General features: G+C 51.4%; 1 protein-coding gene across 2 annotated transcripts; it reads right to left on the reverse strand.

Annotated features, from left to right (window-relative positions):
* Nucleotides 1-890: 890 nt before the first annotated feature.
* On the reverse strand, nucleotides 891-22,457 carry PROK2 (prokineticin 2; the record flags this gene model as incomplete). Of its 2 annotated transcripts, XM_079794643.1 has the most annotated exons (4): nucleotides 891-992; nucleotides 2,187-2,249; nucleotides 18,981-19,106; nucleotides 22,362-22,457. In XM_079794643.1, 4 exons carry the CDS (start codon nucleotides 22,455-22,457, stop codon nucleotides 891-893), a joined length of 387 nt encoding a protein of 128 aa, XP_079650769.1. The 2 variants fall into 2 exon arrangements, with proteins under 2 accessions (XP_079650769.1, XP_079650770.1); XM_079794644.1 differs by lacking the exons at nucleotides 2,187-2,249; nucleotides 18,981-19,106.
* Nucleotides 22,458-22,874: the final 417 nt, after the last annotated feature.

Here is a 22,874-nt window from a genome sequence, read left to right on the forward strand (position 1 = left end):
GACAAAATAAATTATAAATTTGATTCATTCACACCAGATGGGTATTGTGTGTTGGCTGCTGTCGTTTTTCAATTTGACAATCTAAGGGAAAGAGTCAGGTGTTGCATGTTTCAAAAATTCTTGCGGCTCGCCAGTGTGCTAGGGCACACCAGCTGAAAATCACTGCTGTATTGGGAATTCTTTAAAAAATCCATCTATAAATCTGGACTAAATTAGTTTGACCCTCCATTCCTTTGTCCCCACAGGGGCACCCAACAGGCCTGAAGCCTGCGCAGACAGGCCCATGGCAGCCATCAGCTCCTCACCCTCACTCCATGTGAGATGCTTGGAGTGTCTAGTTTAGCTCTGCACTCTTCACTGCTTAAGCATCATCAAGAAGCTTGCTTTTCCTCAGTGAGGCCACCAGCAAACCACACATGTACGTTAAAATGCCACACGCAAAGGGAGGCAAATGGCAGAGAACAAAGTGAGGTCCTTAAAATTCTTGAGGAGCCAGAGATCAAAGGGTGAGCGAGGATGTGTGTGGGTCAGGGATGGGAGGAGAAGGGTTTAAGAAAAAAGAGGTGTCTATAACAAAATATCAAATTCTTATTGTCCTCATTTTTGTGAAAATGGGTGAGATTTGGCATTAAAAAAAGCCAAACCAAACCCTAATACAAACTGGGAAATTAGAACCAGTTCCACAATGCCTTGAACGTTACATTTCTACCCCAAACTAAATGTTTTGCAATAAAAAGAGGTCATTTAAAACTCAAAGCTAGCAGCGTCACTCGGAAGGCGGAGGAAGCACGCGTTCTGTCTGGCGCACTATACGTCTGGCACAAGAGCAAGGAATAGATGCTACAGGCATCATGTGGCTGTTCACATTTCAAGTTTCTACGCTACAGCGATTACTTTCGGGAACAAACAAATCGGTTGACTGAAGCTCGTGAGCAGGCTAAGCCAGGCATGCACGGACACGTGTGAAGCAGCCTCCGCCCAAAAAATGGAACCTAAAATAAAAAAGAAAACCGCGTCAGAGCAGGAAACGGGAAAAACAAACACAAACAAAACCCACCGAACTCTTCCTGGGAAACCCCTTTGAATAACAGCTGGCATCTGAGTGCCCACCACGCGCCCAGCTGCCCGGCACGGTGGTCAGCACCTCTGTGTGCCACCCTTGCCACCCTCCCGCCACTCTGAGCGCGGCCACTCCAGTGACACCCATTTCCAGGTGGCGGACTGAGGCGGCGAGCCTAGTGCCTTGCCAAGGTCATCCAGAACTTGAAGCTTGGCTGGCAGCTGGACCAGAGACTGAGCTCTGAACCACCACGCTCTCGTGCCTTACCCTCGTTCTCGTTCTGATTCCTCCTCCTGCTCCGGAAGGGCCTTAAGAAGAGCAGGCCCTGTGGGCATGACCACCTCTACCTAACGAGCAAACCAATTCACAGGCAAGCAGCAACGCCTAGCTTCACACCTTTGCACACAGATGTCAGAGGAAGCAAAACCCCGGCGGTGGGAGGAAGGGGGAGAACCAAGAGGGACATTCGGGGAGGAGCAGGCTTGGTCTGCTGACAAGGAACTGAGCAAACCCGCTGAGGCAGAGCCCGCAGCCGAAGGCCGGCTCATTCGGAGAGCAGTTGAACCCCGCCCCTGCCACCAACGGGGCCGGTGGTTTTCCGGGCAGGGCAGGTGGCAGGCACTCCAAATGCGGGTGCTTTCTGCAGGCAGAGCTAGTCACCCTCCTCCCCAGCCAGGGTGCCCCATGGGAATCTGCCCGTTCTGCAGGACACGCGGGGGGCGTTCACCACTTAGAGGCGGTGACAGTCAGAGAACTGGGAGGGCAAGTTCCTCAGACGCAGGTGAAGTGAGAGGCCGGCTAGCAGACTGCACCTCAGGGCTGTCCCACAGCTTACACATTCCCGTTTCCAACCCGCATGCTTTCCTCAGTGCCATTCCGGCGTGTTCCTCACTCTGCTCCACCAAAAGAGGCCGCCGGTCCCCAGGGTCTGTCCTTGTGAGGAACCTGAGCCGCCTCTTCCAGGGCCTTCTAAATACTTTTATGGAAAAGGAGGACGGTCTGCAGAACCATCCTAACCTTCGTTTGGGTTGAACTCATGGAACAGACCCGGTTCTGGTTGCCCCAGGATCAAGGCTACTTATTCTGGGTGTTAACTTTGAGTGGGACCACACCATGTTCTGCTTACCTCCTTTTTCCTTTTTCTTCTCTTCCTCTTTCTTCTTTCCTGCCTTCCATTTCCAAAATGGTTCTGGAAGGGCCAGGGAGATGGTTGAGAACAATGTACACAAAGGGAGGCCGGAGGAGGGCGGGTCTGCGTGGTGGGCGGGTCTGTGTGGAGGGCGGGCCTGCGTGGAGGGCGGGTCTCTGTGGAGGGCAGGTCTGTGTGGAGGGCGGGCCTGTGTGGTGGGCGGGTCTGTGTGGAGGGCGGGCCTGTGTGGTGGGCGGGCCTGTGTGGTGGGCGGGTCTGTGTGGAGGGCGGGCCTGTGTGGTGGGCGGGCCTGTGTGGTGGGCGGGTCTGTGTGGAGGGCGGGCCTGTGTGGTGGGCGGGTCTGTGTGGAGGGCGGGCCTGTGTGGTGGGCGGGCCTGCGTGGAGGGCGGGTCTCTGTGGAGGGCGGGTCTGTGTGGAGGGCGGGCCTGTGTGGTGGGCGGGTCTGTGTGGAGGGCGGGCCTGTGTGGAGGGCGGGCCTGTGTGGTGGGCGGGCCTGTGTGGTGGGTGGGTCTGTGTGGAGGGCGGGCCTGTGTGGTGGGCGGGCCTGTGTGGTGGGCGGGCCTGTGTGGAGGGCGGGTCTGTGTGGTGGGCGGGTCTGTGTGGTGGGCGGGTCTGTGTGGTGGGCGGGTCTGTGTGGAGGGCGGGTCTGTGTGGAGGGCGGGCCTGTGTGGAGGGCGGGCCTGTGTGGTGGGCGGGTCTGTGTGGAGGGCGGGTCTGTGTGGAGGGTGGGCCTGTGTGGAGGGTGGGCCTGTGTGGTGGGCGGGCCCGTGTGGTGGGCGGGTCTGTGTGGTGGGCGGGTCTGTGTGGTGGGCGGGTCTGTGTGGTGGGCAGGCAGAGCCAGCCTGATCCTTTGTCTTTCTGAAAGGGCATCGCTTTCAAGGCTCTAAGGACACTGTCTCCACGGCGCCCGGCGCCAGCACGGGGCGGACTCACGCTCGGAATGGTTCTGTCACTGTGTGTGTCAAAAGGTGCCTGGATGGTGGGCTCACCTGCTGACAGAGAAGGTGGGTGCTGCTGGACAAGCTGGGTGACTATAGACAGTAGGAGAAGTTACACTCCACGAACTTCCAGTCCCTTCTGGGGCTGTGAGAGCTTCCTTTTTGTCCAGCCTGAAACGACTGCGCGGACCAGTGCTCCTCATTTGGGGGTGATGCTCCCCGCCACTCCCCCAGAGGCCGTCGGGCATTCACAACCAGGAGTGCAGTACCACTGCCATTTAGTGGGTCAGGGCCAAGGATGTTGCTCAACACCCTCCAATGCACAGGACAGCCCTTATAGCAAAGAAACGCCTGGCCCAAAATGTGACTAGTGCTGCGGTTTAGAAAAACGAGCACAGGCAGCAACCTTCAAGGAAAAGGAGCTGAAGGAAGTGAACTGAAACCATAAAAACAAATAGCAAGCATGTCTCTTTCACTCCTCCACCGAGCGGACACTTACTGAGCATCACCAGCGTGTCCGGCTCTGTGTTAGGTGCTGCGGATACAGCAATAAACAAAACGAGGAAGGCCCCGTCCGTCATGGAGCTCACACTTCAATTATGGGAGAGAGATAAGCCAGGGCCACACTCTCAGGCACGAGCGCGGCCTCGCCGTGCTCGCCGTCCTGCCGTCACGCTGTGGTCACTCTGGCTTGTCACATGGGCGGTCAGCGCCAAAAGCAGACAGGAAGGGAAAACGGGCCGAGCCTCGTACAGCATCTTAACCCGCCCCTTTCACATGACAGCTCTGATGACAAGGCCACAGTTTCCGATATGACACGCCCAGAGAGCCTTGCTGATTTCTCCACTGGCCCGTTCACTTCCAGACCTACATACACCGAGCGGCAAACGAACAGCTGTCTGACAGTCGCCAATGCCGAGCAAGTGCTGACGGACAGCGCAAATCAGAGGACCAAGCAGAGCCAGGAGCCAACTGTTCAGTCCAGACTTTAGAATCAACTCTGCATCAACCCCACGTTCCCACGGGCCCCGCACTCCAAGCGCCCGCCCTGGGAGACATGGCGCAGAGCACCCGCGCGCAGTGAAGGCGTGAGCCTCGCCCGCTGGCAGCGGGTTTTAGAAGAGGAAACAGCGTTTCTCTCCAAACAGTCATGATGTTCAAGAAGAAACTATATGGGAGACGGGAAGGAGAGCCTAGTCATGTGTCTTTTTATCTATCTATCTATCATCTATCTATCTATCTATCTATCTATCTATCTATCTATCTACCAACCTACCTACCTACCTACCTACCTACCTAAAAGGCTAATTGACCGACCGTACGTACATCCGAACGTCCCACCAACTGGCACACATGACATGCACTGGCAATTTAAAAATAAACGTTAAAAATAAACGTTGACTCACGCACGTGCGATACATGTAAAGCTCTTGCTGGCGCCAATCACACGCAACACCAGAACATATCTGAAGACCATCTACTGGCACAATGTACCTCTGAAGCCAAAAGAAAGCGACGTTGTCGAAGGAATATTGTTTATTTATTAATCAACTAGAGGCCCGGTGCACGAAATTCGTGCACTGGGGGGAGGTATGTCCCTCAGCCCAACCTGCACCCTCTCCAATCTGGCACCCCTTGGGAGATGTCTGACTGCCATGGGAAACAGGCAGTCGGACATCCCTTTCATAATTCGGGACTGCTGGCTCCCAACTGCTTGCCTGACTGCCTGATTGCCCCTAACCACTCCCCTGCCAGCCTGACTGACACCTAACTGTTCCCCTGCCGGCCTGATCATCCCCAACTGCCCTCCTCTGACAACCCGGTCACCTCCAAATGCCCTCCCCTGCATAATTCCCTCTTTATTAGATAGGGTTTTTTCTTTAACATATTGGACAATGTATCTGCTGTGGTCTTGACAAACCAGTAAAAATGTAAACCCAAACTAAAGGTGTCATAAAATAAACTCCTTAAACAGGAATTTCATGAGACCTTGGAAAGGTGATACCATGTGGTTGTTGGGCATATATTGGAATAAGTAGAAGGTTTATAGGTGATTTCACACTTTTTCATATTTTCTAAAAGTTCCCTTTTCTTTCATAAACAATAGACATGTAATAAACTGTCCATCTTTCCCTCCAAAAATTATTTTGAAAGGGCAAAGTCAATTGGAGCCAAGTCTGTTAAGTAATGTAGGTGTCAAGATGGAAGGCTTTTTCACATAGAGGTCTACTAACACTGTACTTATCCATTTTCCCACAAACTTTTGGCCCATTTTTCCCTTCTGCTAGAAATACTCCTTCCAAGATGCCTTTCTCCTCTTAATAATCTCAATCCTCTCTACCTATGAAAGTTCTACTGGGCCCTTTGAGGGTTGGCCAAGTCTCTGTGGCCCTCTCCCCATCCTTGCAGCCAGATCTGCTTGCTCCTTCCTCAGTGTTCCCACAGTGCCGTGGACACAGCTCCAGCACAGTCCACACATGCAACATGTTGTCACCGTTTCCTGGGAACGTCCTGTCCTATTCTCTTTCCCTTTATAGGGGAATCAAGCTGGAGTTTTGCAGGTTGGGAAGAAGCTGGCGGTGGCTGAAAGCGGAATGTGCCTAGAGGGGCGCAGACGCCTCCCAGCAAACAGGCCTACGGCCCGGGTCATGGCTGGGAGTGGATCGCACGGGAGAGGTGCGCCCACAACCCTGGCCACAGCTGGAAGCGGAACACGCTGAGAGGAATGCAGGCATCTCCCAGCCGACAGGCCTATGGCCAGGGCCACAGCTGGGAACGGATCGCATCGCGGGAGCGGATCGCGCTGTGAGGGGTGCAGGCACCTCCCAGGCGACTGGCCTCGGCCCTGGTGGCGGCTGAATGTGGAGAATGCAGAGAGGGGCTCGGCTGCCTCCCAGGACCACAGTCCTCGCCAAGGCTGGAAGCAAAATGCGCCGAGAGGGGCACGGGCGCCTCCCAGCTGACAGGCCTACAGCCGTGGCCACAGCTGGGAGTGGATTGCACCCAGGAGGCATAGCTGCCTCCCAGGACCACAGCCATGGCCGTGGCTGAAAGCGGAACATGCGGAGAGAGGCGCAGGCACCTCCCAGCCAACAGGCCTAAGGCCCGGGCCATGGCTGGGAGCGGATCCCACCGGAGAGGCGTGGCTGCCTCCCAGGTCCACAGCCCTGGCCTCAACTGGAAGCAAAACTCACTGAGAGGGGCATGGGCGCCTCCCAGCTGACAGGCCTACAGCCCTGGCCATGGCTGGGAGCGGAATGTGCTGAGAGGGGTGCAGGCGCCTCCCAGCCGACAGGCCAATGACCTGGGTCACTGCTGGGAGCGGATCGCGCTGGATCGCGCCTCGCAGACCCACGGCCTGGGCGGGGCTTGAAGTGGATCGTGGGAGGGGGGTTCGGGGGGCGCGGGAGCCTCCCAGGTGGACGGCCAGGGCTGCGGCTGGGAGCAGATTGCACCAGGGATGCACGGGCCGAGGCTAGCAGCAGATCGTGCTGGGGGTGCGGCCACCTCCCAGGCCAACAGCCTGGGCGGTGCTGCCAGCTCTCATCGGCAGCCCTCCCTGGGACTGGGGGTCTCAGGCGGGCCTGAGAGGACTGGGCGCCGCCATCTTGTGTCTATGGGCGCTGCCATTTTGTCGCAGAGTGATGGTTAATTTGCACATTACTCTATTATTAGATAGGATTTATATGTTATTTTCATATACATTTTACTAATTTTCTTTCATCTCTGACACTTCTATTATAGAGAAAGGGCGAATAGTGACAGTAAGATATTTTGTATTTTAATTTATAATACTATATTATATATTTACTAGAGGCCCGCTGCACAATATTCATGCAAGCATCGGCCTTCCTTACCCTGGCTTCGCTCCCGGCCGCCCAGGAGCCTGCAACTCCTCACTCCCGGCCGGAGCACCACTCCTGTAGCTCCCTCCACCGTCCCCCCACCCCTCATAGCAGGTGCCCCGCCCCTCCTGCATATGCAAATTAACCCACCAGCTCTGTCAGGTTAATTTGCATACTCAATCCTGATTGGCTGTGGGCATAGCGGAGGTATGGTCAATTCACATGTCTGTCTATTATTAGGTAAGATTTTGACATGTAATTTTTTGCAGTAATGTAATTACCACACATCTTCCTTCTAATTAATTTCCTTTCAATGTGCACAAATCCATGTACCAGGCCACTAGTTTGTAATAAAACCATTTTGCAACAACTTTTTTGGTACATAGTTCTTAGAAAAAAAAATGAAATTGTAGAATAATGCATAAAAGAAAACAGAGTTCAAAACTCCCACAGTTTCTGGTTTTATTAATTATGAAGATCGCTATGTATCTTAATTTGGTAACATTTTAAATTGTTTCTTCAAGTTTTTTTTTAAAATACATATACATTCATATAACCCTAAATAATGCAATCATCAACCTGGCTTCCTCTTGTGAGGAGAGGGTTGACCTGGGCTGGGATGCTGGGACGCCCCACTGACCTTGACCTTCGGCTGCACTGTGCCCTCGAGAAGACTGGCTGAACACGGGGAGCAGCAGGTTGGCCTCACTGGCTGTGTGAACTTCGGTTAGGGGAGCTGTTGGCATGCAGGCCTCGGCCTCTGGGGCTAGGGATTCACAACAGATTTGCAGAAAACAAGGGTGGTAGCTTCTGTGGATCAAGGGAAGCCCCATACCTTGGCCCTCAAATTTGGTAGCACCCCATCGAGTTGAGAGGCCAAAAGAAGCTGTGTGCTTGGGTAGCTGCTGAAGCTCCCAATGAGAAGAAGATGCTGATCTCCATACTGTGTCCTGTGGGCTAGATTAATGTAGCATGAGGCCAGCGGCGCTCAACCAGGGCGATTCCGGAACACAGCCCCTCCAAAAGTCCCCAAGCCTGCCATGGACATGTGTCATAGTGTGGAGACGTTTTTGTTGTCACAACTAGATAGCAGATCAAGGCCAGAGATACTGTTAAACTTCCCACAATGCACAGGACAACCCCTACAACACAATCTCCGGACCTAGAGGTTGGCGGTGGCCAGGATGAGAAACTCTGCTTAGACTAAACTATATTTATTTCTTCAGCATCTCTCCGCCAACGGCCAGTGACCCTGTAATCACAGCTATGGTACTGCCCCCAAGAGAGCAAAAGTAGACAGGGGTTCTTGACATCGTGTTATGAAAGATGAGGCAATTAGCCCATTATGTTTTCTTCCACCCGTTTTCACTACATTCTGTAGTGATAGAAGTTATATTTTAGTTGGTATTTTCAAAAATTTTATACTCCATCCTGAAATTACAGCTGTTTACAATGTTCTGTCACAGGTTCAGTCTGTAACAGAAAGTTAATCATTTAAAATCCTCCATTTTCTTTTTACGTAAACAAAAGACCCATGTTCTAATTTCAATTGTTTATCTTCAAAAAAGAATAATTTGTCATTTTAGCAGCAAAAATGCAGCTAAAAAAACTAAAACTGGTGCTTAAAATGTTGACATAAAAAGTGGAACAAAATAAATATTCAGATTAATTTTTTTGAGAAAATAGTTAAATTAAAAAATTCATAAAATAATAAGCAATAAAAAGTAAAAGTATTAAACATGTAATTATAAACTTCCAAACCATCAGGTAAGCAGAATGGGATGCAATTGGCTGGTCTTTGTAAATTCTGGAAAGTATAGGTATTAGTAAACTTTAAAATGGGCATCTTTTAAAAACAGCAAAGTATTCCCTGTAGACATATGATTCAGTAACTTATTCATAATTGTTTAAAAATTTATTGTTAAAATGCTAATATGCAAATTGACCAAACACTGGAAAGACTGGTCGCTATGATGCGCACTGAACAGCAGGGGGCAGACGCTCAATGCAGGAGCTGCCCCCTGGTGGTCAGTGCACTCCCACAGGGGGAGCACAGCTCAGCCAGAAGCCAGGATAATGGCTGGCGAGCGCAGCAGCAGTGGCGGGAGCCTCTCCCGCCTCCATGGCAGCGCAGGACCCCTTGGGGAATGTCCAACTAACGGCTTAGGCCTGCTCCCCGAGGAGAGCAAGCCTAAGTCGTTAGTTGGACATCCCCTGAGAGGTCCTGGCCTGCGAGAGGGTGCAGGCCGAGCTGAGGGCCGCCCCCCGCCCTACCCCCCGCCCTACCCCCCCCCCCCCGCCAAAAAAAAAGTGCATGAATGTTGTGCACCGGTCTCTAGTCAAATATAAAGTTAAAAACCAATAAGTATAGCCCTGGCCAGTGTGCTCAATGGTTAGAGCATTGGCCTGCCCACCAGAGGGTCTCGGGTTCAATTCCAGGTCAAGTTCTGGTACTTGGATTGCTGGTTTGATGCACCCCGACCAAGGTCACATCGATTTTTTTTTTTTCTCTCTCTCTCTCCTTCATCCTTTCCACTCTCTCTAAAAATTAATGGAAAAAAAATATCCTTACTTCTTAGGTGAGGGTTAAAAAACAAACAAACAAAAATCCCTATAATTATAACAGTACAGCCTAGTCAGATCTGAAAGTTCAGATCTGCACACTCCACAAGTGAACTGAATCGTATGAAATACCACAGTAAACTGAGCTCAGGGGTACCAATTCCTATGCATCGTTATCAAGTTCATTCATTAAATATAAGTTCACTTCATCAAAATTAATAGACATTTGTGGCTAATGACTAAGTCAAACCGGGATGGAAAGTTTAAAATTTAAATAGGTTTAGTCTTCACCTATTCATAGCCTTATGTTTTTAGAACACCAATTCCTGTGACCACGACCAGTAATCCATTTTTTTTTCTTTAAAAAAGCAGGGGTCACCATCAACAAATCCACAAACAACAAGTGCTGGCGAGGATGTGGAGAAAAGGGAACCCTAGTGCACTGCTGGTGGGAATGCAGACTGGTGCATCCACTGTGGAGAACAGTATGGAGTTTCCTCAAAAAATTAAAAATGGAACTGCTGTTTGACCCAGTGACCCCACTTCGAGGAATATATCCTAAGAATCCAGAAACACCAATCAGAAATAATGCATGCACCCCTGTGTTCATAGCAGCACAATTTACCATAGCTAAGATCTGGAAACAGCCCAAGTGTCCATCAGTAGACGAGTGGCTAAAAAAGCGGTGGTACATTTATACGATGGAATACTATGCAGCAGTAAAAAAGAAGGATCTCTAACTCTTTGAGACAGCATGGAGGGACCTAGAGAGTATTATGCTAAGTGAAATGAGCCAGTCAGAGAAAGACAAGTATCACATGGTCTCACTCATATTTGGAACCTAATGAACAAAATAGATCCGGAGACACAGAAGCATAGAATAGACTGTGGAATCTCAGAGGGAAGGCACAGGTCGGTGGGAAGAGATGAACCAAAGAACTTATATGCATACTAGAGGCCCAGTGCACGAAAATCATGCACTCAGGGTGGGGAGGGGTCCCTCAGTCCAGCCTGCGCCCTCTCGCAGTCTGGGACCTCTCAGGGGTTGTCTGCCTGTCAGCTTAGGCCTGATCCCCCCGGGCACCCACAGAGCATCTGGTTGTGAAAACATCTGGGGTTTCTGTCCACCAGGGAGAGACAGCTTGCAATACAGGCACCCTCTTAAAGGGCCACACACAAAATTTTGTTCGCAGCCACTCACCCTGGGTTTCAGCAGAGGGAGGGCAGAGCAGACTAGAGCCACATAAGAAATCAAAAACTACCTTGAAACAAATGAAAATGAGAACAAAACAACCCCAATTCTGTAAGATACAGGGAAAGCAGCCATAAGGAAAATGTATACCATTACAGGCCTATCTCAAGAAACAAGAAAAAGCTCAAATAAACAATATAACTTTACACTTAAAGGAATTTGAAAAAGAACAACACAAAGAGCCCAGGGTGAGAAGAAGGAAGAAAATAATAAAGATCAGAGCAGAAATAAATGAAATAGAGTCTAAAAAACAATACAAAGTATAAAGGAAACCAAGAGCTGGTTCTCTGAAAAGATAAACAAGATTGACAAACTTTTAACTAGACTCATCAAGAAAAAATAGAGAGGACCCAAATAAACAAAATCAGAAATGAAAGAGAAGAAGTAACAACTGATGCCAAAATATTATAAAGGATTGTAAGAAATGTTATGAATAACTATATGCCAATAAATTGGACAACCTGAAAGAAATAGATAAATTCCTACAAACACGCAATCTTCCAAAACTAAATCAGGAAGAATCAGAGAATCTGATTAGACAGGTTAATTAAAGCAGTAATAATAATAATAATAATAATAATAATAATAATAAAGCTCCCAACAAAAATCCCTGGACTGGATGCCTTTACAGGTGAATTTTACCAAACATTCAAAGAAGAACTAACACCCATCCTTCTCAAACTATTCCAAAATATTGAAAACCAGATAATGACAAAGAAAGAAAAGTATAGGTCAATATCCCTGAGGAGCATAAATGCTAAAATCCTCAACAAAATGTTGGCAAACCTAGTTCAGCAATACATTAAAAAGATCATATACCAGGGTCAAGTGGAATTTATTTTGGAAGTGCAAAGTTGGTATAATATCTGCAAATCAATATAAACAAAATTAAGGATAAAAACCACATGATCATATAAATAGATGTATAAAAAATCATTTGATAAAACCCAGCACTCATTATTGATCAAAACTCTCAGCAAAGTGAGAATATACCTTAATGTAATGAAGGCCATATATGACAAACCCAGAGCCAATGTCATATTCAATGGGCAAAACCTACAAGCATTCCCCTTAAGAACAGGAACAAGACAAAGATATCCACATTCACCACTCTTCTTCAACGTAACACTGGAAGTCCTAGCCACAGCTACCAGGGAAGAAGAAGAAATAAAAGGCATCCAAATTGGAAAGGAAGTAGTAAACCTGACCTTATTTGCAGATGGCATTATATTACATAGAGAGAATCCTAAAGATTCCACCAAAAATCTACAAGAACTGATAAATGAATTCAGTAAAGTAGCAAGATAAAATAAATATCCAGAAATAAGTTGCATTTTTAAACACCAATAATGAACTATAAGAAAGGGAAACTAAAAAAAAGAATTCCATTCACAATTGCTTTAAAAGAATTTAACCAAGGATGTAGAAGACCTGTATTTGAAAAAAAAAAACTAAAGAAGATACAAGCAAGTGGAAGCATATACTGTGTTCATGGAAGAAGTAACATTAATATGTCCATACTACCCAAAGCAATATACAGATTGAAGGCAATTCCTATCAAGATACCAAATGGCGTATTCACAGAACTGGAACAAATATTCCAAAAGTTTATATGAAAACACAAAAGACCCCAAATAGCAACAGCAATCTTGAGAAAGAAGAACAAAATGGGAGGAATAACACTACCTGATATCGAACTATTTACTCATTACTACGAGGCGTAGTATTTCTTCTTCCTCTGGTAGCTGTGGCGAGGACTGGCATAAACACAGACACACAGATCAATGGAACACAACAGAGGGCGCAGAAATAAACCCTCACCTTTAGAGCCACTTAATATTTGACAGAGGGGGCGAAAACATACAACGGGCTACAGACAGTCTATTCAATACATGGTGTTGGGAAAGTTGAACTGATACGTGCAAAGGAAAAATGAAACTAAACCACCTCCTTACTCCACACATAAGAATAATCAAAAATTGGCTTACAAACTTAAATGTTAGCCTTGAAGTCATAAAAATCTAGAAGAAAACATAGGCAGTAAAATCTTGGACATTTCTTGTAGCAGTATTTTTTCTGATCTATCTCCTTGGGCAAAGGAAACAAAGAAAAAGCAAACAAATGCGACTAAATCAAACTCAATTCTGTGCACAGCCAAGGAAACCATCAAAGAAATGAAAAGTCATCCCACGTAGTGGGAGGACATATTCCCCAACGGTACATCTAATAAGGGTTATCATCTAAAATTTGTCAAGAACTTATAAAACTCACCCTAACCTTAACCCTAACCCTCCCAAACCCCACAAACAATCCAATTAAAAAATGGCAAAGGACCTGAATAGACACTCTCCAAAGAGAATGTATTGATGGCCAATACACATATGAAAAGATGCTCAATGTCACTAGTCATGAGAGAAATGTAAATTAAAATGACAATGAGGTATCACCTCACACCTGTCAGAGGGGCTACCGTCAATTAATTAACAGACAACAAGTGCGGGCGAGGCTGTGGAGAAGAGGGAGCCCGCGTGCACTGCTGGTGGGAGTGCAGACGGGTGCTGCCACTGTGGAAAGCAGTACGGAGTTTCCTCAAAACATTAAAACTGGAACTGCCTATGAACCACCCATTTCACTCCTGGGGTTTTATCTGCAGAACCCAGAAGCAGCACACAGAAAGAACACAGGCACCTCGGTGTTCCTTGCAGCATTAGTTACAGTAGCCAGGTTTGGGAGCAGCCCAAGTGCCCATCAGTAAATGAGTAGCTAAAAAGCTGCAGCACATTTACACAGTGGAATACTACTTGGCCATAAAAAGGAAGAAAAGTTTATCCTTTGCGACAGCATGGAAGGACCAGAAGAACATTATACTAAGGGAAATAAGGTAGTCAGAAAAAGACAAAGCGCCATAGAATTTCACTCAGATGTAGAATCTAATGAATAAACTGAACAACAAGCAAAAAGGAGACAGACTCAGAGAGAGCAGGCTGACAGCCCCCGAGGGGGCGTGCTGGGCAGAGTGGAGGGACTGAGCCAGGAAAGAGGAAGAACTCACGGTGCGGACAGCGCTGGTGATTGTGGGGGCGGACGGGGGGGAAGAGGGTATGGAGGAATAATGGGTGATGGGGAAAACAGAACATAAATAAAAATATCTCCCACTTGGAAAACTCATTGGAACTATAAGATGAGACAAATTCCCTCTTTGGACTGTTAATCCTCATCCACACCAGCCAGTCCCAGCCCACGGGACTCAATGCTGGGCTGTAAACACAACAGCTTCTGTGGAGAAGGGGATGGAGGTTAAGACCACAGACAAGAAGTGAAGCCTGGTGGCTGCCCTCTGACCTGGCACCTGGGCAGCAGTTGCTGAAGCCCGCAGTCTGAACACCGGTGTGTGGAGCCCGAGACAAAAGCATCCCTCCTTCCCAGCGCTGTGAGCACCGCGAATCTGTCACGACGTGGAGCACAGCTCCTGCCCTGAAGGCCAGACCGCCCGCAGCCTGTCCCGCACCGGCAGCCAGGCTCAGCCAGGAGCAGCTCATCCTAAAGGCAGGCTGAGCGAGGGCAGCTCCAGCAGCACGGCGCACACTAGCACCACCGACGTTCAGGAAGGAACGTGACCATGGGGACCCGTGCCCAGGGGAGACCCGTGACCATGGGGACCCGTGCCCAGGGGAGACCTGTGACCATGGGGACCCGTGCCCAGGGGAGACCTGTGACCATGGGGACCCGTGCCCAGGGGAGACCGGTGCCCGGGGAAGACCGATGCCCGGGGAGACCGGTGCCCAGGGGAGACCGGAGCCCAGGGGAGACCAGTGCCCAGGGGAGACCGGTGCTCAGGGGAGACCGGAGCCCAGGGGAGACCGGTGCCCAGAGAGACCAGTGCCCGGAGAGACCGGTGCCCAGGGAGACCGGTGCCCAGGGGAGACCAGTGCCCGGGGAGACTGGTGCCCAGGGAGATTGGTGCCCAGGGAGACCGGTGCCCGGGGAGACCGGTGCCCGGGGAGACCGGTGCCCAGGGGAGGTGCCCAGGGGAGACCGGTGCCCAGAGGAGACCAGTGCCCGGAGAGACCGGTGCCCAGGGAGACCGGTGCCCAGGGGAGACCAGTGCCCGGGGAGACCGGTGCCCAGGGAGATTGGTGCCCAGGGAGACCGGTGCCCGGGGAGACCGGTGCCCAGGGAGACTGGTGCCCAGGGAGACCGGTGCCCGGGGAGACCGGTGCCCAGGGAGACTGGTGCCCAGGGAGACCGGTGCCCGGGGAGATTGGTGCCCAGGGAGACTGGTGCCCAGGGAGACCGGTGCCCAGGGGAGACCAGTGCCCAGAGAGACCGGTGCCCAGGGAGACCGGAGCCCAGGGGAGACCAGTGCCCGGAGAGACCGGTGCCCAGGGAGACCGGTGCCCAGGGGAGACCGGTGCCCGGGGAGACCGGTGCCCAGGGAGACCGGTGCTCACGGAGACCGGTGCCCAGGGGAGACCGGTGCCCGGGGAGACCGGTGCCCAGGGAGACCGGTGCCCGGGGAGACTGGTGCCCGGGGAGACTGGTGCCCGGGGAGACCGGTGCCCAGGGACACCGGTGCCTGGGGAGACCGGTGCCCAGGGAGACCGGTGCCCAGGGAGACCGGTGCCCAGGGAGACTGGTGCCCGGGGAGACCGGTGCCCAGGGAGACCGGTGCCCGGGGGAGACCGGTGCCCGGGGAGACTGGTGCCCGGGGAGACTGGTGCCCAGGGAAGGTGCCCAGGGGAGACCAGTGCCCGGGGAGACCAGTGCCCAGGGGAGGCTACTGCCCAGGGGAGACCGGTGCCCGGGGGAGACCGGTGCCCGGGGGAGACCGGTGCCCGGGGGAGACCGGTGCCCGGGGAGACTGGTGCCCGGGGGAGACCGGTGCCCGGGGAGACTGGTGCCCGGGGGAGACCGGTGCCCGGGGAGACTGGTGCCCGGGGAGACTGGTGCCCAGGGAAGGTGCCCAGGGGAGACCAGTGCCCGGGGAGACCAGTGCCCAGAGGAGGCTACTGCCCAGGGGAGACCGGTGCCCAGGGGAGGCTGCTGCCCAGGGGAGACCGGTGCCCAGGGGAGGCTGGTGCCCAGGCGGCTGGGCCAATGGCACCTTCCCGAGGTTTGGAACCAAGACAGATGACAGAGGCTTAAGACCTTCCCAGTTGTAAATAGTCAGGACGAAAGGTGCACGTCACGTTTAAAAATGACAGTACAGTCGCGAGCGATAAAACCCCGAGGAAGAATGGTCTAAACGTGACAGGAAGTGTTTCTCAAGGAAACCACAGAGAGCTACACTCAGCTTAGATACGTCCAAACAACCAGAGTCCCCGCTGCAGACAAGTCACAGAGCGCACCCTCAGCCGACGATTTCACTGCGTGTATTCCGAGAAGGGGAACGGGAGCCTCACCTGCGCCTGTGCAACACCGGAAGACGCTTGACTCAGCCGCAGCTTTGACCTCTAGCACACGCGGTAAAGCGGAGTGGGATCCAGTTTGCTTCTAACGCGTAGAGGGGAACTGCAGAGACCAGCTCCGCCTGCAACAAGCCACCTTGCCCAGTGCGTCCCTGCCCTGGACTTCACTGTATTGCTGGGAAATGCGGACATGGGACCAGAGAGCAAGGCACTGTGTCCCTGGAGATTTTGCATTTCAAAATTTTGAATCTTAAGGGCAAGGACTGTCCAGGCTCCCCACACTTCTCTGCTCCCCCCTCCCCCCGCCTTCTAGAGGCCTGTAACCAGCTGGGGCCCACAGGCAGGAGTCTGCAGCACAACCAGAGCCCCACTCCACCCTGCCCTCCCAGCTCAGACCAATTATTGCCCATAATGCTTCAAAGGGGTGGCTTAGGCCACTCTGATATTAACGAGTTAGGTAAGATACAGCGGAAAAGTAACTATCATTAACCCCTAGGACTGTGAGCAATCTATCCTATAAATAGTCAAGTACTTTTATATCCTAAATTAAGATACAAGACTAGTTGTATTATCCATGATTTTCTGAAAAAACAAAACAGCAGATGGCAGCTGCCTCCACTTTGCTCATAGGTGTACAAATTCTTACGTTCTGAATGCAGACACTAACAGCACAGCACACACCTCTACCACAAGACACAACTTATTTACTTCTGCCTTAGCAGTAGGTCTGATTACACACACACACACACACACACACACACACACACACACACACACACACGTGGTCCGGTGCACAAAATTCGTGCACATTAAAAGGGGATTAATTAGAGGAAATAATTTAATATTGCTATTTACCCTTTCTCTATAATAGAAGTGTCAGAAATGAAAGAAAAGTAGTAAAATGTATATGAAAACCTTCCTCCTGTCAGAGTCTGGGGCACACCATGGGAACCAGAGTCAAGTCCCCGCCTACCCACATGCACCTCAAAATTGCGTGAGACCCAGACCCGGCTAGATCCAGACCTGGTCAGTCCCACCCTTGTCAAGCCCCACTGGGCAGGGGGTGCGGCCTGAGTTCCCCTGACCCAGCACTGGGGGTGCACCTTGAGGTCCCCTATCAAGCTCTGCTGAGTGGGGGGCATGGCCTGAGGTCCCCTGTCAAGCCCTGCTGGGTGGGGGGCACGGCCTGAGGTCCCCTGTCAAGCCCTGCTGGGTGGGGGCCACGGCCTGAGGTCCCCTGTCAAGCCCTGCTGGGTGGGGGGCACGGCCTGAGGTCCCCTGTCAAGCCCTGCTGGGTGGGGGCCACGGCCTGAGGTCCCCTGTCAAGCCCAGCCAGGCAGGGGGGCGCAGCCTCAGGTCCCCTGGCCCGGTGCTGGGGCGAGGGGAGCAGCCTGAGGTCCCCTAGCCCAGTACCAGGACAGGGAGCGCACCTTGAGGTCCCCTGTCAAGCCCAGCCAGGTGGGGGACACAGCCTGAGGTCCCCTGTCAAGCCCTGCCAGGTGGGAGACACAGCCTGAGGTCCCCTGTCAAGCCCAGCCAGGTGGGGGACACAGCCTGAGGTCCCCTGTCAAGCCCAGCCAGGTGGGGGACACAGCCTGAGGTCCCCTGTCAAGCCCCACGGGGTGGGGGAGGGTGTAGCCTCAGGTCCCTGCAGATTACTCATTAAGGCTCCTTATGGGAACTTGGCCTCAGCTGTGGGTGCAGCCATCTTTGTGACAAAGTGATGGTCAATTAGCATATTCCCTCTTTATTAGATAGGATATACACACACACACACACACATATCTATCTATATCTATCTATATCTATCTATATCTATCTATCTATCTATCTATCTATCTATCTATCTATCTATGAGGCCCGATGCAAGAGTAGGCCTTTGCAGCCCCAGCTTCATCTGGAAGGTCATCCGGAAGGTTGTCTGGACAGTGGTTTCACTGTTCGGCCGTTCGGTTTATTATAGATATACTAGAGTATATCATAGATATACTATGGGGGAGGGTCCCTCCGCCCAGCCTTCCCCCTCTCACAGTCTGGGAGCCATCAGGGGCAGGAGATGACCCAGCGATCAGGGGAAGGCGATGTCCCATCACACCTCTGCTGCTGCCACTGCCGGCAGCACAAGCTTCAGCCAGCCTGGTTACCTGAGCCTCGGGCAGCCCTGGTTACCTGAGCCTCAAGTGGCCCTGGGTGGTTGGGGGGCTAAGCGGACTGGGGGACTCCGGAGGCAGGCATGCAGAGCGGCCAGGCCTGCCTGGTGGTGGGCCCGGCCTTGCCGCACCCCTGCCACCCCAGCGGGGATGAGGGGACTGGGTGCTGCCATCTTTGAGAGCATGGCAGTCAATTAGCATATTCCCTCCTTATTGGCTGTGGATGCCATCATCTCTGAGGGTGGGGCGGGACAGTCAATTAGCATATTCCCTCCTTATGGCTGTGGGTGCCGCCATCTTTGTGATGGTGTGAGGGTCAATTAGCATATTTCCTCTTTATTAGATAGGATTTCTAAATGATTTTAAACAAATTCATGTGTTTGAAATTATTTTTATGAAGTGTCTCTAATGTCATGAGAACTAGGACAGGAAACTGATCGCTAGAATAAGTTAGAGGACACAATTCTTTCTTTCCAACCGACGGGGAGCGGGCACAGCAGGTGCTTCCACTGTCATCTTCTCCAGCTTCCATACCCTGGGCTGCAGGTCACACAGCCTTGCTCAAGGCGAGGGCACTGCAACAGGAGACAACCACCGTGACACAAATCTACTCACTTTCCGAGACCGTGGGTGGCAGCTGTCCCCTGCTCGGCCCATGGGTGTGCAGAGCCTGAGGCCCCGGATCCAGAGACTCACGGCACAGCACGTGTCTCCATCACACTGGAAGTCGTCGACGCAAGCCTGGGACGAGAGAAGCAAACATCAATACGGACAGCGGGACAGACTCGGGCGGAGGCGATCTAAAAACAGCCGCAAGAAAGCGCTTTAAATATCCAACTGCTCTGCGATAATAACCACATATATAAAAAACTGCAGTCTTCATTTACTTGTCCATGTTTGCCATAAAATATAATCAGGAGGATTTTCCTAGTTTTTAAATAAATGGCCTAAAAATGGCTCACACATTATGAAAATCTTAAACACAGTATTTAAAAAAAGTTATATTATTCTAGTGCTTTCTTGAATTTGCTTTGAACTTGAAAAAAATGAGTCTATATTAATCTTATACCGTACACAGCCACTAAGCACTACATAAGTCAAATCACGAGACTGTATGATTATTAACTGAATACACTGGGCCCAGTTTTCCCAAAGGGATTTAAATGGTCTCTAAGTCTGGCATGAACTGCTACAGACCCATCAAGGCACTGATGTAAATTTTAGAAGGACTCATTTTCCTTTTTAAATATTTGCATTTTGGTTCATGAGACTTGATGTTTCTCTGACCACTGACTTGATTTTCACCATTTCCTCTTTAAAGAAAGAAATCTCACAGGGTGAGAATGGACAGACCAAGGCGTTCCCTCTGTTACTCTTTTATCTCCAGTGAGTAACCTGCAAAAAGAAAGTTGTTGGCTTAGGATATACACATGTGCACATCACAACACCAACGCAGCTTCTGTCGCAGCCATCGGATGAGGAAATGCAACTGTCAACAGTGATGACTCAAGGCACCTGCTCCCAATACAAACACTGTAAATACACACAATTAAAGAATCAACTATGGAGGAATTCCACACTGTGGTAAATAGAAATGAACAATGAAGTCTAAATTCATATGCTTGAAAATTGATCTGAAGGTCTATTGTTCTTCCCTAGACTCAACCAAAAATAGGGTGCTTGGTTTGAATGGTGTGTAGTAATCTACTTTTCCAACATTAAGGTAAAAACATCCTGTCCTATAAAATATGTAAGAAATATAAAAATTTGTAATTTAGGCACAAGTTTAAATGTACATTTATTGGAAACAACTAAAGCATTCCTTCAGAATTCTAGTTTTGGGACAGCCATAACTTCTTGAAATATAAACACACGGGCACACGCTCATTCATTACTTTTCACTGGCTTATTTCCCCCGCTGACATTTTTTCTCAACCTACTTAAAACAAGTGTCTGGACTAAAACTACAATTTCCATGTTGGGATAGTTGGATATTTGTAGGAAAATATTTAAACATTTCCATCTTCCAGCTCTTATCTGTATGCCAGGTATCATGCCTATGTGGTCATCCCACCCAGCAATGGGATGCTCAGTGCATGATGGTTTCCAATGTGGCTTTAACAAATCAATGACTTTTAAGTGACTACACATATTCCCCCAAACAGTAAGTATTTAAGGTGGAGGTTTCAGGCTTTATTTTATTTCAACAGATGCTCAAGACCCCGAATTCTGAAGCCCCACCGACTCTTTTTATTAGACAATCATCACCCAGCCAAAAATCTTTTAAAATTCAATCACTTGGATGTTTAATATCCTATAGACATTATCTCCAGATAAGTTATTTAGTTTTTCATTTGACTCCAGATGGTTCCTGTCATGGAGACATAACTGCATTTCTTTATTGCCGTGCAGCTTTAGAGACTGTTAAAAGAATTCTCTTTTTGTAACACAGTTAAAATTACAACAACAAACAGCACACACACTATAGAACAAGCTTGTCTAAATCTCTCTATAGATAAACATCCAAAGTGATAAAGAGTTCATTTTGTAACAAGAAGCTTCAGTTCCTGGAAATATTCACAAAGAATTGCATAGGTTTATATATTTTTAATTAGACAGCTGCTTCCTAATGCCCTTCAGCCTTAAGCCATTGCAGATCTATTCAAACTGTGTTGTCCCGTGAATGGAACAAAAAGATACTTATATTGCAAAAGAAGTTTGGGCTCAGAGGATTAGCAGAAAGTTTAAATGAGCCAGTGGGAGAAGAGGGGGGAAATCATGTTTCAATTCTCCTGTATTAGAAAGACCTATAAAAACATTTTCAACCACACCAGCTGGCTACTGACAAAGCTTTTCAAATACATTTTGTAAAAAATCTCTCAATGACTCTAATAAATATCCCAACTCCTACACTTGCGTATCTCCTGGGCAGAACCAAACCCTGCTGGGTCCCAGGCTCACAATGCGAATTAGCATGGAGACAACAGAGCTTTATTTTCTCAAGACGGTGACATTTCCCTTAAACTTAAAGGTTATTTCACTACATTTCAAATACAGAAGTGTCACCTAAGGCCTAGAACGTGCACTTGGACCTGTGGAGAAGTTAATGGAGCTGCCAAATACGGTCGGCCGGAGGGAAGGAGTGAGCAGCGGGCAGCAGCAAGGGGCAGCGGGCGGCGCTGTTGCTGTGACCGGACCGGCCCGTGGGTTCCGGGCCCGAGACCCCCCCCCCCCCCAGACCCCACGGCGCTCCGGGGGAGGGGGGGGAGGGAGGGCGTTAGTTCCTGCTGCCCAGCGCGGGCGTCCTCTCAGGGGAAGCCTTCAGGTGCCCGTCCCCGTAATTATGCAGGAGCTTCATCAGGAACTGGGAACGGAAAACTTTCACAGGGAGACTCTCAGACGCCGGGGAACTCCCCTCCCCCCCCCAAAAAAAAAACAAAAACAAAAAAACACCACAAACAACAACAACAACAACAGGAATCCCTGGGGTCCAGACAGAAGCACCCACATTGCTTTTCAAAGCGCACGTGGCCTTGGACCAAGGTCTTTCCAGGCGATTCTGTGGGGGCCCGTGGGGAGCAAAGTGCCGGCTGCAGAGGACTGGGCCGGAGGGGGTGCGCCAGGCCCCCCGCATTTCAGGAGGGGCCCCAGAGTTCAGGGTCAGGCGGGCACGTCCTGGCGGGCACGTCCGGGGACAGTGCTTGGGGAGACCGGAGAGCATCTTCCCGCGGAACAGAGAGACCGAACCCCAGGAGGGGGCGAGGGGAGAAGGGGCGCCGGCGGGAAAGGGGGTGCAGGCGCCGAGAGCGGCACTTGGGTCACTTTCCTGCCGGGGCGCCCCGTGCAGCCGGCACTCTCCCAAGTGCGCCACGGGCGGCCCAGGCCGGGTCCCGCCCGGGGACACCCTCCCCGCGCCCCTCGCCGCCCTCGCGTCGCCCGCCCCCAGCCCCACGGGCGCTTCGCGGCGCCGGCCGCCGGCAGGTGCGGGCCGCTTACCCCGGTGATGACGGCGGCGTCCCCGGCGCGGGGCGCGAGCAGCAGCGGCCACAGCAGCAGCAGGAGCAGCAGCGGCGCGCGGCGCGGGGGCCTCATGGCGCCCTCGGGGCCGGCGGCCGTGGGGCGGTCGGGGCGCGGGGCGGCCGCTCGCTGGGCGCGGAGCTGGGGCTGGTGGCGCCGCGAGCCTCCGGGCGGATAGAAAGGGAGCGCGCCGTGACTCAGCCGCGGGCGCTGCGGGCACACCCCGCCCCCGCCCCCCGCCAGCCCCCCGCCGGGCCCGCGCCCCGCGCCCCGCCTCGGGCGCCACGCAGGCGGCCCCGGGAGCCCCGCGCCCCGCGCCCCGACCGCCCCCACGGCCGTTCGCGCGGGCCGGTGGCTGCGGCGGCTGCGCCCCCCTCGCGGCGGTCCTCGTTCCCAGGCGACACGTGCCCAGCGCGACTGCGGGGCGCATTCGCTCTCCAGATGTGCGGGCGCCCACTACGCGCCGCGCGGCGGACACGTGTGTGTGTGTGT

Source organism: Cnephaeus nilssonii (genome assembly GCF_951640355.1).
Source record: "Cnephaeus nilssonii genome assembly, chromosome: 17".
Lineage (NCBI taxonomy): Eukaryota > Metazoa > Chordata > Mammalia > Chiroptera > Vespertilionidae > Cnephaeus > Cnephaeus nilssonii.